The sequence below is a fragment of the Oryzias latipes genome, chromosome 1 (assembly GCF_002234675.1).
Source record: "Oryzias latipes chromosome 1, ASM223467v1".
NCBI lineage: Eukaryota > Metazoa > Chordata > Actinopteri > Beloniformes > Adrianichthyidae > Oryzias > Oryzias latipes.
Window position 1 is genome coordinate 16,637,473 of NC_019859.2, and position 14,319 is coordinate 16,651,791.

General features: G+C 38.0%; 2 protein-coding genes across 3 annotated transcripts; both read right to left on the minus strand.

Moving 5' to 3' along the window:
* Positions 1-657: 657 nt before the first annotated feature.
* Positions 658-5,253, minus strand: LOC101169903 (solute carrier family 22 member 7-like). Its single transcript, XM_004084289.4, has 9 exons — positions 4,732-5,253; positions 4,544-4,647; positions 4,288-4,442; positions 3,995-4,163; positions 3,558-3,681; positions 3,375-3,484; positions 2,168-2,382; positions 1,105-1,213; positions 658-981 (listed from the first exon to the last, which is right to left on the minus strand). Exons 1-9 carry the CDS (start codon positions 5,113-5,115, stop codon positions 750-752), a joined length of 1,602 nt encoding a protein of 533 aa, XP_004084337.2. The 5' UTR covers positions 5,116-5,253; the 3' UTR covers positions 658-749.
* A 616-nt stretch (positions 5,254-5,869) lies between these two features.
* Positions 5,870-14,317, minus strand: LOC101170147 (solute carrier family 22 member 7). 2 transcript variants are annotated; one of them, XM_023961116.1, is made up of 10 exons: positions 13,470-14,314; positions 13,296-13,399; positions 11,156-11,310; positions 10,176-10,344; positions 9,955-10,078; positions 9,756-9,865; positions 8,209-8,423; positions 8,009-8,117; positions 7,689-7,895; positions 5,870-7,112 (listed from the first exon to the last, which is right to left on the minus strand). In XM_023961116.1, exons 1-10 carry the CDS (start codon positions 13,848-13,850, stop codon positions 7,070-7,072), a joined length of 1,617 nt encoding a protein of 538 aa, XP_023816884.1. In that variant the 5' UTR covers positions 13,851-14,314; the 3' UTR covers positions 5,870-7,069. The 2 variants fall into 2 exon arrangements, with proteins under 2 accessions (XP_023816884.1, XP_023816913.1); XM_023961145.1 differs by lacking the exons at positions 8,009-8,117; positions 8,209-8,423 and having other exon boundaries at positions 13,470-14,317.
* Positions 14,318-14,319: the final 2 nt, after the last annotated feature.

The following is a 14,319-nucleotide window of genomic DNA, read 5'->3' on the forward strand; positions in this document are numbered from 1 at the left end:
CTCTTAAATTTGCCACTTTTTGAGTGAAGATTCTAGAGGATCTTCTATTTGAGCAACTTGAGTGGTTTTAAACGTAGAATCCATCTCCTCGCGCAAAACTTCAAGTTAAGAGTTTGTTGTAAAATTGCTAAACAAAGGGCAAACACTCCTTACAGATTTGAATCTGAATATTGGCAAACAAACACATCTGAATGAAAGTGACATCATTCAATTGTAGCTCCGGTTTCACCAGAATCTAGGATGGTTCTGCTGGTCAACAGCAGTCAAAGTCAGTGCAAAAACAGCTCAAAAGGAACTCATAAAATTTTCATAGCTTTAGTCATTTTCACTTCAAGTATTATTGATTTCAAGTTATTAACCCTTGGGCTATCCTAGGCACTTTAACGTTGGGAGTTGGGTCATCTAGACCCACAAGACAGTGCGCTAAACCTTTTTTTTTTCAATGATTTGTGAACCTCACTGGTGTCCATGGATTACATGAAATCTTTCCACCTTTATCCACCTTTGTCATGGTAGGGAGAACACATCAATGTAAGGGTGGGGTCATCTAAGATAGCACAAGGGTTAAAGGTTGGGAACTCTTGGTTTATACATCGTCAAGACATTTTTGGAATCAAAAACCATGTTGCTTAGCATTTTGCAAAATAAAGAAACAAAAATCGAGAAATACTTTAATACAGAAATCTAGTTGTTGAAACAACAGTCTATTCACTTTTGATTTATTTTAGCTGAATTTGGACCACGCCTGTTCATGACAGCGGCTTCTTGTTCTTCCACTGCTGTTCAATGTCCTCTATGGTCTCTGGCAGGAATCTGTTGCGTGTTTCTGAAAGCGTCCTCGCCACCAGTCCTCCTGTTAGAGCCAGAAGGCACAAGACCAACTGTGGGAGCTTCTCCCAGACCTCATCGAGTAAGAGGATGAAAGGGGCCAAAGCAACACCAAGACGACCCATGAAGGAGTTGTAGCCAAAGCCGTTCTGCCTAAAATACACAAAAAGATGCAAATATTGTGGAAGCAGTCGTGATTCAGTCCCTGCTATGCGGATTTATTGCAAGGAGATAACACATTTGAGTAAAAGTGTGCACGTTTCTGTGGGTGGTTACCTCAGCACAGTGGGATAGAGCTCAGAGCAGTACAGCACAACGGTTGAAAAGGATGCTGAGGAAAACCCTTTCCCAATGACTGCAACAACTGTTCTGGGGACAGACAAGTCTGGCAAAAACCAAGAGGCCAGCCATTACTGTTTATGTTTATCTAAACAATAACTATACAAACATGTTTTCTTCTTGTTTAAAATGATAGGAATATCAGAAGAAATACTGCATCCTGCAGGAACGCTCTCAAATCTGTGGTCTGGGATAAAAGTCCTATTATTTTATGTACAAAGGAGCAATTTCATATTTAGCACTGAAAAGAATATGAACATTGTTGATTCCTTGCAGTGCCACAATTATACAGCAAATTAAGAAAGTAGTAAACAGATTTTCAGACTTTAAACATGAACTGGTAAAGAATGACAGGTTTTGCACTGAAGTGAGTGAAACTTCAAGACTCAAACAAATCAAATCAAACTTTATTTTTAAAAAAATGGGCTTCTCATACTTGCGTAGCTTGAAGTGCTTTGGTGTTAAAAACAAAAACAGACAAAATAAATAAATGAATACTTAAAAAAATACAAATAAAAAAAACCCAGCCCCCCCTTTACCCTCCCCCCTCCCTCTGTTAACACCCATGACCCCACACACAATAAAAACTTATAAAAGTAAATTCTAAAGGTAACTTAAGGCTTGGGTCTGCTGTGAGGAAACAGTATTTTGAAGATGAATGAATGGATTTATGAACCAACAGTGTTTTGTTACAAATTTTTGAGTTTGCTGCATCAGTGAAAATTCCTACCTGTTCTTTAATTGATTAATATGTGTTTTGAGTAGCTGTGATCTATATTTCAAAATGCATTATGAATAAATGTTGTTTGCTTGTTACATACACCAGATATTCCTTTGGGAATTAATGAAGTGTTTTTGAATGTAATTGAGTTGAAATGACCACTGCTTACACATCTCAAATCTCAATGTCAAGTCTCAGTTCTCTGGGTACAAATCTTAAGCAAACTTTAAAGTCAGAGAATGTGTCAAGATAAACTCTAACCTGGAGTATTGGGCTTACCTTTCGGGATGACAAGGTTGATTCCAAGACAGATAGCGGCACACAGCAGAGCTCCCATCTGTGTGGGTCGTCTGCCAATCTTATCCAGTAAATAGTAAACTGTCCCTTTGGCTGGCAGTTCAATTAAAGAATAAACAAATTGAGTGAGGTAGATGCTGAGGCCTAAGCCTTGGATGTTGAAGCTGATGCCATAATATGCGGTTGCCAAACAGAACCTGAAAGCACAGAAATGTTCAAGTCCAATAATATTTTTAGAAGTTATACAAGCTATAATTAAAGAGAACACTACCATAAGAACAACACCAGAGAAGATGCAGGCAGACATTCTGGATGGAAAAACCTCTGTGGATTTATCTGTTAAAACCTCTGACACCCCGCCCACCCCACTCTTTAAAATACATCCGAGATGTTTCATCTGCATTATTTTTAACTTCTACTGTCAGGAGGAATGCACTACAGTTTGTCTTTTGTATTGTTTGACCTTTTGAAAATAAAGCAGACAGAAATTCGATTTCAGTCCAAAAATGTATAAATTTACCTTTATTACTATAACCTTTTGACAGATGAATGAAAGTTAAGAAAACAGAAAGGCAATGAATTATTTACAAATCTTTATGGATATTCTGTAAGATTTCAGCCTTTAAAACCTTTTATTGTAAAACTGTTTTCAGAACCTCCTTACTTTGCTCATCCCTGCTGTGCCAGAATTTCAGAATGACTACAACAGTAAAAGTTATGCAAAGCCTAGATTATCATAACCCCCCCACCCCCACCCCCACCCCCTTTTTTAATATTGGGTGATCCAGAACAAATTGTAATTGTTATCTGTTAGCAACTTATTCAATCCAGTTTGCTGCAACTGGGCTTTTGGTATGTTAGACTTTATCCATTGTTTATAATAAATAGTCAAATACATTACTGATAAAAAAAAGCTGTGGTAAGTGTATAAGAAAAGAAGTAAGCAGCAGTTTTTCTTCGCCCTCATAAATGTATAGCAGAAAAACGTCTGCTCACGCCACTTCCTCTCCTTGTCTGTAAGAACAGTGGCGACCTGCTTCTATGGTAAATCATTTAATCTGAATCCCACTGATGATGGCTTTTTCCTGTTAGCTGGTGAAATAAACAGTAAATCAACTCAAATTTCAGAGCTTGATTCAGAGTTTATTGAACCCTGACTTATGTCATTTTAAAAGATGAGTATACATACCACAATATACCTGTACTTAGGGCAATTTTTCTCATTTTAGGTGTCCTTATCAAATCAAGGTAGGAATAGGTTTGATCAGTTTTCTTCGTCTCAATGATCGTTGCTAGTGTCTGAAAGTACGAAAAAGAGATATAATCACTTTGTATTTTCTGCTCTGTTAAGTTGAGCTTGAAGTATGCAAACCTCTATACTCAGGATGGGACTTGACTCTTCTGCTCCATTCATCTTGGCACATTTCTTTAGATGAATCTGAGCTTGTTCAAACTTTCCATTGGCAATAAGCCATCGCGCTGACTCAGGCATCCATCTGATGCAGAACGAGAGGGAATTGTTTGTAAACAAACATCCGTAAAAAACACTTGTAAAATTAAGTTTTGCCCTCCCCAAATGTCCACAGAATTTATTTATTTTCAGTGTTTGGAAACCTGAAAATGTTTTAAGATAGTAATTTTAAAATATGTACTCGAAATCACATTACATGCACAGAACAGACAGTCTGGTTGTTGGATATTTTCTGATAATCTGATATTTATAACCCATTTAGTTCTAAAACAAATGCATTTTTAAACTTCATATAATATTTCATGATTGGTTGGAGTTCATATGAATTTCTGAGTTACCTCCAAGTGATGATACTCAAAATTAATGGTGACGAAACACAGAGAATCAGCCAACGCCAGTCAGTTATATGGTAGGCAATTCCTGGAAATACACAGTTCCAAACTGACCAGGAAAAGCTATCAACCACTCCTACCAACTTCCTGTGGTTGACGTCCACCCACTCCACACCTGTAAGGAAGTACAAATCATTGCTATGATCACCCAACAACATTTTCAAAAGTTCACCATTGACTTTTTGCAAAAAAAAGCTCACAACTTAGAATTCTTCAGATGCAAAATAAAGATGAATTACTGAGGACTGCTGAGACGATGACAATGCCTGTAATGCAAAACCCAGTGAAGAACCTCAGCACTGCAAACATCTCGTAAGTTGTGGAAAAAGCACTGGCAACAGCAAATATCAGAGCCGATATGTAGGAAACCAGCAGCATGACCCTCCGGCCGTATCTGCAGAAAGTTGGTTATTAGGTCAATTCCAGAGAGTTTAAAAAAACAACAACTGCCATTTCCCTTTTCAAGTGAAAAAATAAACACAGAAGCTGTCATACCTGTCACTCAGACTTCCAAAGGATATAGCTCCAAACATGACTCCAATGAAAAAGATAGTTGCAGATGCTTTGTTTTTATCACGCTTGTCACACACCAGATCCCACTTGAACCAAATTAAGATTAAGACAAGATCACATTGTTGACTAAGATCAGACAATAAAAGTCATCATGATTGTTGTAAACTTACCTCTGAGGTTATTGTAGATTTGAACGTTGTGTTGTCATAAACCCATCCGTTTTGGCATGATACAGTTAGCATTTCAGTAACATTAGGGGAGCTTAGCAACAACAAATGATACTGAGGCTCCACAAACATCTGACAGGAACTTGGAGTGCCATCCTGCTGGACTGGAATACTGACAAGGAGCTTCTCTTCCCAAGACAAGTTTTTAAAAATACCTTCATTGTCAAAAGATTTAATGTCACAGTGATGAGCTGGAACAGCCGCTATAAAATTACTCAACATGAAGTGGCAGGGCAAAGTGAAGCGACCCAGGAAGTTGATTCCAATGATCATGATCTGAAATTTTCCAAATCCATTAATTTCATCAAGCACATTCTCGAACTTCATTGTTTCTTCCAACTCCTGGCAGTCTGCCTCCTTTTAACATGGGCAACTAAAGCAAATTTTCTCCTGTTCTTGCACTTTTATACTAACAACAGGCTACAGTTTTGGGTGGATGCCCAGGCAAGCTAACCTTTGATATTCAACTTTTCCACTCTCTCTTGGATTGCTGATGAAATATGTTAATGTTTTACTTCATTTAACCACAAAAAAAAAAAATCCTAGATGGTGGTAATATATAAAACTGTATGTTCACTAAGCGTACTGCAATGGGTTAGTGACCTGTCCAAGATGTATCCTCAGCTTCGCCCAACAGAAGCTTGGATAGGCCAAGCGGGTTCGGAAAATGGATGGATGTTCAGTAAGCCTTAAATAAGAAATTGTTTTGTTGCTTCTTCTTTGAGCTTACATTGTACCTGAGTATTGGAAATAAACAATGAAAATAAATTTTTTATTTCCCGGTGGTACCTTTATTTGAAAACAACTCTGAAAAGGGATTAAAAAAATAGCTGGAAAATATAAAAAAGGCTTTAGCTATCCTCAAATTGTCCTCTAATTTTGAGCCATGGCTTTGATTGTGTGCACACTGATGTGTTTTTTGAACTTTTGTCCTCTCATTTTGTCAGTGTGCTCATGATTTGTGGACTCCAAAGACTGAAGTACAGCGTGAATCTGACTAGTAGGCCGAATCCGAATTGCTTTTCCTGCCCCTCTGGCTCCTCCCTATTGCTCTAATTGTAGGGGCATTTGTCCAAAAGAGTTTTTTTTTTTTTTTAGGAGGAGGCGGAGCGACTTAGGCCTGGCTATTCTTCCACCAGTCGGGTGATCCTCGATGCACTTGCGGGTGGAGGAGAATGCATTTCTTCATGTGGGTGGGCTCTGAAGCACAAAAGTTGACTCTTAAATGTTAGTATTGAGTTTTCGTCTTTCATAACTTTTTAGAGTTATAAATGTTATGTATTTTCCGAGCGCTTGCAGCTAACGTAGATGACCAGCGGGCATTGAGGATGTCGGCAAGCAGTAGGAACATTCAAATTTGAAGACACTATTTTTTTTTTATCTCTCCGCTGAGATGGAAAAATGTAGGGACTGGGAGAAGCAGCTGGGGTAATTTGGATTCCGCCATACCACAAAAGTGTTTCGAGTGGTGAAGTTCAAGATAGTTAAGTCAGTTGGTCCTCAACCAGTGTCAACATGAGCTAAATACTAGGGATACCATTGTTCTTCTAAAAAACCACTATATGTTAGACTAGGAAACCGAATTGTGGCGAAAGTGAATTGTTGCATCCCTACTGCATAACAGTATGTTCCTGTTGAAATTGTCAAACAACTGTTGTGCTGAATTTAAGGGCATAGTAGTTACTGTTTTGTTACATTACACTAGGCTTAGTATGAGCCAACTGAAAGGTTTTCCTTCATTAATACGTAATAAAAAAAAAAGATTTTTCTGAATATTCAATTTTTTGTAGTTGTTTTGTGATACACAAATCATATATGGAACTGAAACAAAACCATGACCCAAAAATGGAGGTTTGAGCTGAAATTTGGGGAAACTGAATCATTGCATCACTACTAAATATAGCTTCAGAAAAACAAAGTAGGATGAGAAAAAAATGAAAAGATTCTTTGTATTATTTTCTCCCAGGACACACCTGATCCAAAAATACAACACAACCAGAGTCAAGAAACAGTAATTTAACATAGTTTTACTGATGAGCATTTAAGGGGTTAACTTTTCTTTCTCACAGTAATTATAAAAAGCTTTGAGGAAATCCTCTTTGTCTTCATGAACGCTTTTGTTTTCATTGTCCTATGCATGATACAGGATCTTTATTTTGGTTTACAGCATATTTATACAACTTTGAATACAATCACATCTAGTACCAAAACCCTAGATTGCTGTTTTTCAGCAGCTGCCATCACTCGCTGGTTCCTCCTTTGTTTGCATTGAAGAAAAACTTCATGAAGCAGATTTCTCATCACTTGTTGGAATTGATCGCCTTCTAAAAGTAAAAAAAGAACAAAAAAACAATCAAAGGATTTGTGAACAAAAATGTATAATATTTTTTCTTCATGTTAGCAAGACTCAAAGGAAAGGTGTACAAGACAGTGGTGAGACCAGCTCTGCTCTATGGGTTAGAGACGGTAGCAGTGAGACAGAGACAAGAGGCTGAGATGGAGGTAGCGGAGATGAAGATGTTGAGGTTCTCCTTAGGAGTGACCAGGTTAGACAGGATAAGGAACGAGTACATCAGAGGGACGGCTCATGTTGCCTGTGTTAGCGACAAAGTCAGAGAAGCCAGACTGAGATGGTTTGGACATGTTCAGAGGAGGGATAGTGGATATATTGGAAGAAGGATGTGGGAGATGGGGCTGCCTGGCAGGAGGGCAAGAGGAAGGCCAAAGAGGAGATATATGGATGTCTTAACAGAGGACATGAAGTTGGCTAATGTTAGGGTGGAAGATGTTCATGATAGAGTGAGGTGGAAAAGGATGATTCGCTGTGGCGACCCCTGATGGGAAAAGCCGAAAGAGAAAAAAAAAGAAGAGAAGGATCTACATAGGTTGTTTCATTCTACCTTTTTTGTTCTACGTCCTCTATGGTCTCCGGAAGACGGATGTTTCGAGTTTCAGGAAGAAAAGAAGCGGATAGTCCTGCTATGAAAGCCACGGCTGAGAAAATGGTGTTTGGAAGGTGAATCCATGTTTCTTCAAGAATCATCATCAGAGGGGAAACAGAAACTCCTATACGAGCCATGAAGGAGCTGTATCCTAACCCATTTTGCCTATGTGGAAAAAAAGAAAAAGAAATACATTACCAGTTCGCAAATACCCTTAAATTATAAGTGCTTACAATGTGCTAAAATTTAATAGCTTTATCAAAATACACTTTTTTAACCTCATGACAGTGGGGTACAGCTCTGTTGTGTACAGAAATACAGTTGTGAATGCAGCTTCAGCAAGCATCTTGCCCAAAGCTCCCACAGTGGTCCGTGCAGCCACCTGATCTGTGACAGTCAAGTTCATTTCGCAGCATTAAATAATTTAAACAACTATAAGCTTTTCTTTTAAAAGAAAAAAGAAACATTTTCCTTTTACCTTGAGGGATAAAAATGTTGCAGAAGATGCACAGTCCTGTCAATAAAAGTGTTCCGACTTGAGTCAACCTTCGGCCTATCTTGTTCAAAAAGAAAACTATGAAGGCTTTTGCTGGAACTTCTGTCACTCCATAGATGAACTGTGTGAGATAAATGTTCACTCCGAACCCAGTGACATTCAAGCTAATTCCATAGTAGGTACAAGCCACTCCAAACCTTCAAAAGATGAAAGATTATTTATTATTTTTTTTATTTTATCTTAACATATGTAGGTTTGTACACCTGTCAGGCACTTTATTAGGTACACCTTGCTAGTACCAGGTTGGTGCCCTTTTGCCTTCAGAACCGCCTTAATACTTGGTGGCAAAGATTCAGGAAGGTACTGGAAACATTCCTCAGAGAGTTTACTCCATATTGACATGACAGCATCACACAGTTGCTGCAGATTTGTCGGCTGCACATCCATGATGCCAATCTCCTGTTCCACCACATCCCAAAGGTTCTCTATTGTGTTGAAATCTGCCGATTGTGGAGGCGATTTGAGTCCAGTGAACTCATTTTTATGTTCAAGAAACCAGTCTGAGATGATTTCAGCTGAATGATATACCTGTCATCCTGCTGGAAGTAGCCATCAGAAGATGGCAAAACTGTGGTCATAAAGGGATGGACCACAATACTTAGGTAGGCTGTGGTGTTGTAACCATGCTTAATTGGTACTAAGTGGCCCAAAGTGTGCCAAAAAATTTTCCTGCACCATTACACCAACACCACCAGCCTGAACTGTTGATAAAAGGCTGGACAGATCCATGATTTTATGTTATTGATGTCAAATTCTGACCCTACCATCTGAATATGGCAGCAGAAATGAAGACTTATCAGACCAGACAATGCTTTTCCAATCTTCTAATGTCAAGTTTTGGTGGACCTGTGTGAATTGTAGCCTCAGTGTTCTGTTCTTAGTGATCCCCGGGTGGTCCTCTGCTGCTGTAGCCAATCTGCCTCAAGGTTGGACTTGTTGTGCGTTCAGAGATGCTTGCAGACCTTTGAGTTACTGTTGCCTTTGTACCAGCTCCAACCAGTCTGGTCATTCTCTTTGACCTCTGACTACAACAAGGCATTTCTGCCCATGCACAGAACTGTACTCGCTAGATGTTTTTTGGACGTTATCTGTAAACCCTAGAGATGGTTGTGGGTGAAAATCCCAGTAGATCAGCAGTTTCTGAAATACTCAGAACAACCCATCTGCCACCAACAACCATGCCATGTTCAAAGTCACTTCAATCACTTTTCTTCCCCATTCTGATGTTCGGTATGAACTGCAGCAGATCGTCTTGACCATATCTTCATGCCTAAATGCATTGGTTGATGCCGTGTGATTGGCTGATTAGAAGTCTGAGTTACCGAGCAGTTGAACAGGTGTGCCTATTAAAGTGGCTGGTGGGTGTACATGTGGATACTTATATATATGTGTGTGTTTTGTGTGGTATTCAAAATTTTGCACATTATAAACTACAGGAAGCCATCACAGTACTTGAGTAATGTAAATACCAAACTATGCCAGTAAGAAGCGCCAGTCGTCTCATTCTGGGGGTTTTCACAAGGTCCACATAAGAATATTTTCTGTTTTCATCCTCCACCAGTATTACTTTAGACAAAACCTGGAGAGTAAAGCGGAAACATCAATCAAAGAATAACATATTGAATACTGGTAATGCAAAAGAATATTGAAAAATAAGAAAATTGCTACCTCGGGCTTTAAGTCTGCCATGAAGTCCTCTCTGTGGTTTACAGTGGCACACTGATGAAGGTAAAAATGAGCTCTATCCACCTTTCCAGTGCTTATCAACCACCTAGCAGACTCAGGAAGCCAGCTGTGACACAAAGGAATGAAAGAAGTGGTTGCATGGAAGAAAAGTCACACCTGGAACAATTTTGAGTTGCATCTGAAGTCTTTTCACTTCTCCTCACCGCCAAGTGATCATAGCCGCAAGCAGCGGGGCTGTAACAGTGGCAGTCAGGGACCTCCAGTCATTCACAAAATAGGCCAGAGCAGGCAGTACTACAGTAGAAAAGCTCCAGTCCAGGCTCATCAGAACACCCACATATGTCCGATGCTTGATGTCCACCCATTCAACACCTGCAAGAGCATCATTCTTGTGTTAAAAGTTAGTAATTTTAATGTGAAAAAAAGTTTGTTTGTTTTTATTTGAGTTTTTGCAAACATACAATTTTTACATGTCGGTGTCCAAAAATTTGATTTGGCAACAGATAGTTGTTTCTTTTGTCTTTTTATTTTTATTTTTATTTTTTTTTGCACATACACTCAAAAATTTTTTTTTTGTAGATTTCCTTAAAAGCCTATGTCAGGCGGTTGCACACAACCATATTGAGTAATTGTTGTAAAGCATGATTATATAGTATGAGCTACGGAATCCCACAAGGATAAATATTCTAGTATTCTACTCAAGGGTGTTTCGTAATCCCTTGCCTAAATCGTTGAGGGATGCAAAATATTAATATTTTACTTAAGCATTTTCAAAATATGTGAAAAATTAAGAGTTAAATAAAAATGAAAAAATGCACTTCAGTGAAAGTAAAAACAGCTACAGTTTTCTTGAGTATAGCTAGTACTTAAATGCATATGCTGCTGGACATCCAGCAACAGCAACTGTCACTGCTAAGAAAACAATTGTTGGTGTATGGGTTTGTGTCAGCGCAACAGAGGGAAAATGTAGAAACAACCCTCAAACCTCAAAAAATGTAATGACAAGACACGTTAAACTGATAAAAAAAAAAATCAGAAATGTGGTATTTGGTAAACATGGCTTTGGTGCAGTTTAGTATTAACTAATAGCATAACATTTGCCACACTAAAGTCATAATTTGTGTCTTAAATCATCTTTACTTTTTGTAGTTGTAAATAGCAAAAACCAAGACGGTCAACTCACAAAGAACGATGGAAACTATACTTATTCCAGAAATTCCTACTCCGGTTAAAAACCTCATAGCAACGAACATGGGAAAATTATATGAGAAAGCACTTGCAAATCCAAAGGTGGTGGTTGCTATGTAGGACACCAGAAGTGTTCTTTTACGGCCAAACCTGTAAACAAAATATACAATATAGGTTAGGACATCAATCATATAAACATCAATGTTTCTGATGAGAATTTTAAAAGCTGCAGGTGGCTTTTATTCCTGTCAGAAAAGTTGTGACAAGATAGTGACTTTTTAGAACAAGGTCTTGTTTTTTATGTCTTTTATTAAAGGTCACTAAACAATTATCTGCCTCAGTCCTACCCTTTCCTCTTAAACATGAATGTTTTCTGTAAGCTCTAACTTCAACATCCAATCCTTCAACTAATAATATCTATGTTCAAACCCTCTCAATTTGGATTGTCTAGTTTCATTTATGAAACATCTTAAGATGAGTCGTCCCCTTATTCTTTCCATCCTCATTACTCACAAAAAACCCTCCACATCTCCAGTTCTGCACTTTTTTTATACCATCTACAGCATTTTCGTACAAACCTTTTTATTTTTAAGACTTGCTGATGCTCTTTTTGCCACACCTGACATTTACTCATTACAGCCTGCTGTCAAACAAATAAAGTTTCTCCATTGTTGTTTAATTTTAAATTGTAATTTGACTCTTGAAAACCAACTCTGAAGGTCAAAGGTCTACTTGTGTATAAGATCTTCCTGATCTTAAAAACGAGGGCTGGGTCAATAAAATCGAGTAATCGATCTGAATTGATCCAAGCTTAATAGATCAATAATCGATCCATAAAAGTTGAGATTGATCTTTCATGACTTTCCTTTTCCGGTGACCTAACGCTACTCTCATGAGATCAAGCTTTGAAACATTCATGGTGTACAACTGTGAAAACTGCTAGACAGTTTACAAAATACAATCGGAAGGTTGATGCAACATTACTAATATACTTTGATGCATCTACAATGTAATTTTAACATTAACAGCAGTACAGTCAAAGTATGCAGGCATGATGCTAACGTATAATGGAATTTCCCATAGGACAGATAATGCTAACGCTGGGTCGACCTAAAAATAAGTTGCTGACTAAAAGAAGAAGAAAGTGTAATGCTATTGCATGAGCTCCACCTAGTGGTCAAACTGAAACACCCTCCAGGAGAGGCACAACAATTATTTTTGTAACAATAATTGTTTGGAGCCTTTAAAATGTCAATGATCTGCACATTTTTGTTGGAACTTCTACCATGTAACACTGTATGGTGTTAACAATCTCATTGGTTTATTATTTCACTACTAAATCCTACAGTATATGAACTGTATCAGTTTAATATAAATGTACTCAAAAGATATGTATACATTTATAACGTATTTCTGTAGAAATATGTCTAAATGTGTAATTTCAAAACTGAGTTGAATCGAACAGATCAAAAGAAAAAGTAAACCAATCAGGCTCTGGTGAATCTTATCAAATCTATTCTGGGAACTATTGGTGAGACCCAACCCTAATGAAACCTGATTGATGGGAGGAGCTTGTTGTAAGTAAATCAAATAAAGAGCTGCTCCTTATGTGTCCGTTCCGTATTGGCAGCTCCTCAGAAGCTGCTTCCTTCAGATGTGTAGTTTGATATACAAGAAAAAGAGCAGAAAAGAATTGATCAGCACACCATTTGCCATGACAGTGTGATCCGTCACTTTCACAGGGCTTGGGGTTGAAAGAAAACTTGGTGGAAAACGGATGGGGAAAGAGTGAAAAATGAATCATTCATATCAGTCATCATACTGGTAATGCAGTGTCTAAATTAAAAAGTAACTCATAAAAGTTGTGTCAGAGGTTAAAAATATTAAATTGAAATACTGTTGTTTAGAATTTTTGGTTGCAAAAATGAAATCAATGAGATTTAATCTCTTTGGTGCAAACTGACCTTGAGACATCATTTTTTTAACTGCGGCATCTATTAGTCCCACATTATTTTGAATAATTGTTAGCAGCTTTAATTGCAGTTTTTGTTTACATATAAATGAATTATTCTAATTTCTCTTTGTAGAATTAATTTATAATTTCTAGATTTTAAAAATAGTCAAAAACCACATACCTGTCACTGAGATATCCAAAAATTGCTGCTCCAAGCATGACCCCCATGAAAAAGATGGTAGCTGTAGCTCTGTTCATGCTTTTCTTATCACAAACCAGGTCCCACTGCAGGAAAAACACACACAGAAATCAGAGGAATAAAAAATGCTGATCTGGTATGGATTTTATGTCTCACCTGTGAGGCCAGAGTAGATTTGAATGTGGTGTTGTCGTACCACCAGCCATTCGTGCATGGTATTTTGAGTGGGTCAGTGCTGTTAGTCCCGTTCCAAACAAGATGGTATTGAGGCTCTGCAAACATCTGGCAAGAGTGTGAACTCCCATCCTGCTGAGCGGGAATACTAACGACAAGCTTCTCCAGCTCAGATAAATTTCTAAAAAGGTCTCCATCATCCAGAGGGCTGATGTCACAGTGGTGAGAAGGAACAGCTGCAATGAAATTATTCAGCAGAAAGTGAAAAGGCAAAGTCATGCGAGGAATTACCAACAGAAGGATTGTCCTAATTTGAAACCTTCCAAATCCGTTAACCTCTGCCAGCACATTCTCAAACTTCATCTTGAAGATAAATCCCCAAAAATGACAGAAGGAGGAAAAGAAAAAAATTCAATGAAAGAAGCAACAGCGACGTCTTTCATCCAGATGCTGCTAAGTGAAAGATTTATTGTGCTCACTCAGCTATATAACAGGAGTCTAGTCTACAAGTTTGTTTTTTTCAATGAGTAACTTGCATTTTGTCTGCAAAATGTCAGCTTGCAGCCACCCTGAACAAGATAAAGCAGGATGAGACAGGTGCACCAAACATTAGAATTGACAAAGTTATGATAAAACTGTGTTTTGCAAAGTCTGAAAACTAATCATTTACTAATGACCTGTTCTTCTAAATACCAATTCTCACTTAAATGCCTCATAAAAAAAAGTAGAGAATTATGCCAATATTGTCTTGAACTTAATGTTTCTGGTGACCAAAATGCTGTAACCCTTGTTCTATCCTAGGCACTTTAACATTGGGAGTTGGGTCATCTAG

What these genes read in the sequence shown, in the direction of transcription:
- LOC101170147 (XM_023961116.1), bottom strand. Translation starts at nt 13,850, where the DNA reads ATGAAGTTTGAGAATGTGCTGGCAGAGGTTAACGGATTTGGAAGGTTT. An exon ending in TTTGGATATCTCAGTGACAG is followed by an intron (nt 11,311 to 13,295) that starts GTATGTGGTTTT and finishes TTTTGTTTACAG; the next exon opens with GTTTGGCCGTAAAAGAACAC. An exon ending in TATAGTTTCCATCGTTCTTT is followed by an intron (nt 10,345 to 11,155) that starts GTGAGTTGACCG and finishes ATGCTCTTGCAG; the next exon opens with GTGTTGAATGGGTGGACATC.
- LOC101169903 (XM_004084289.4), bottom strand. Translation starts at nt 5,115, where the DNA reads ATGAAGTTCGAGAATGTGCTTGATGAAATTAATGGATTTGGAAAATTT. An exon ending in TTGAGTATCATCACTTGGAG is followed by an intron (nt 3,682 to 3,994) that starts GTAACTCAGAAA and finishes GTTCTGCATCAG; the next exon opens with ATGGATGCCTGAGTCAGCGC. An exon ending in CAACCTTGTCATCCCGAAAG is followed by an intron (nt 1,214 to 2,167) that starts GTAAGCCCAATA and finishes GGTTTTTGCCAG; the next exon opens with ACTTGTCTGTCCCCAGAACA.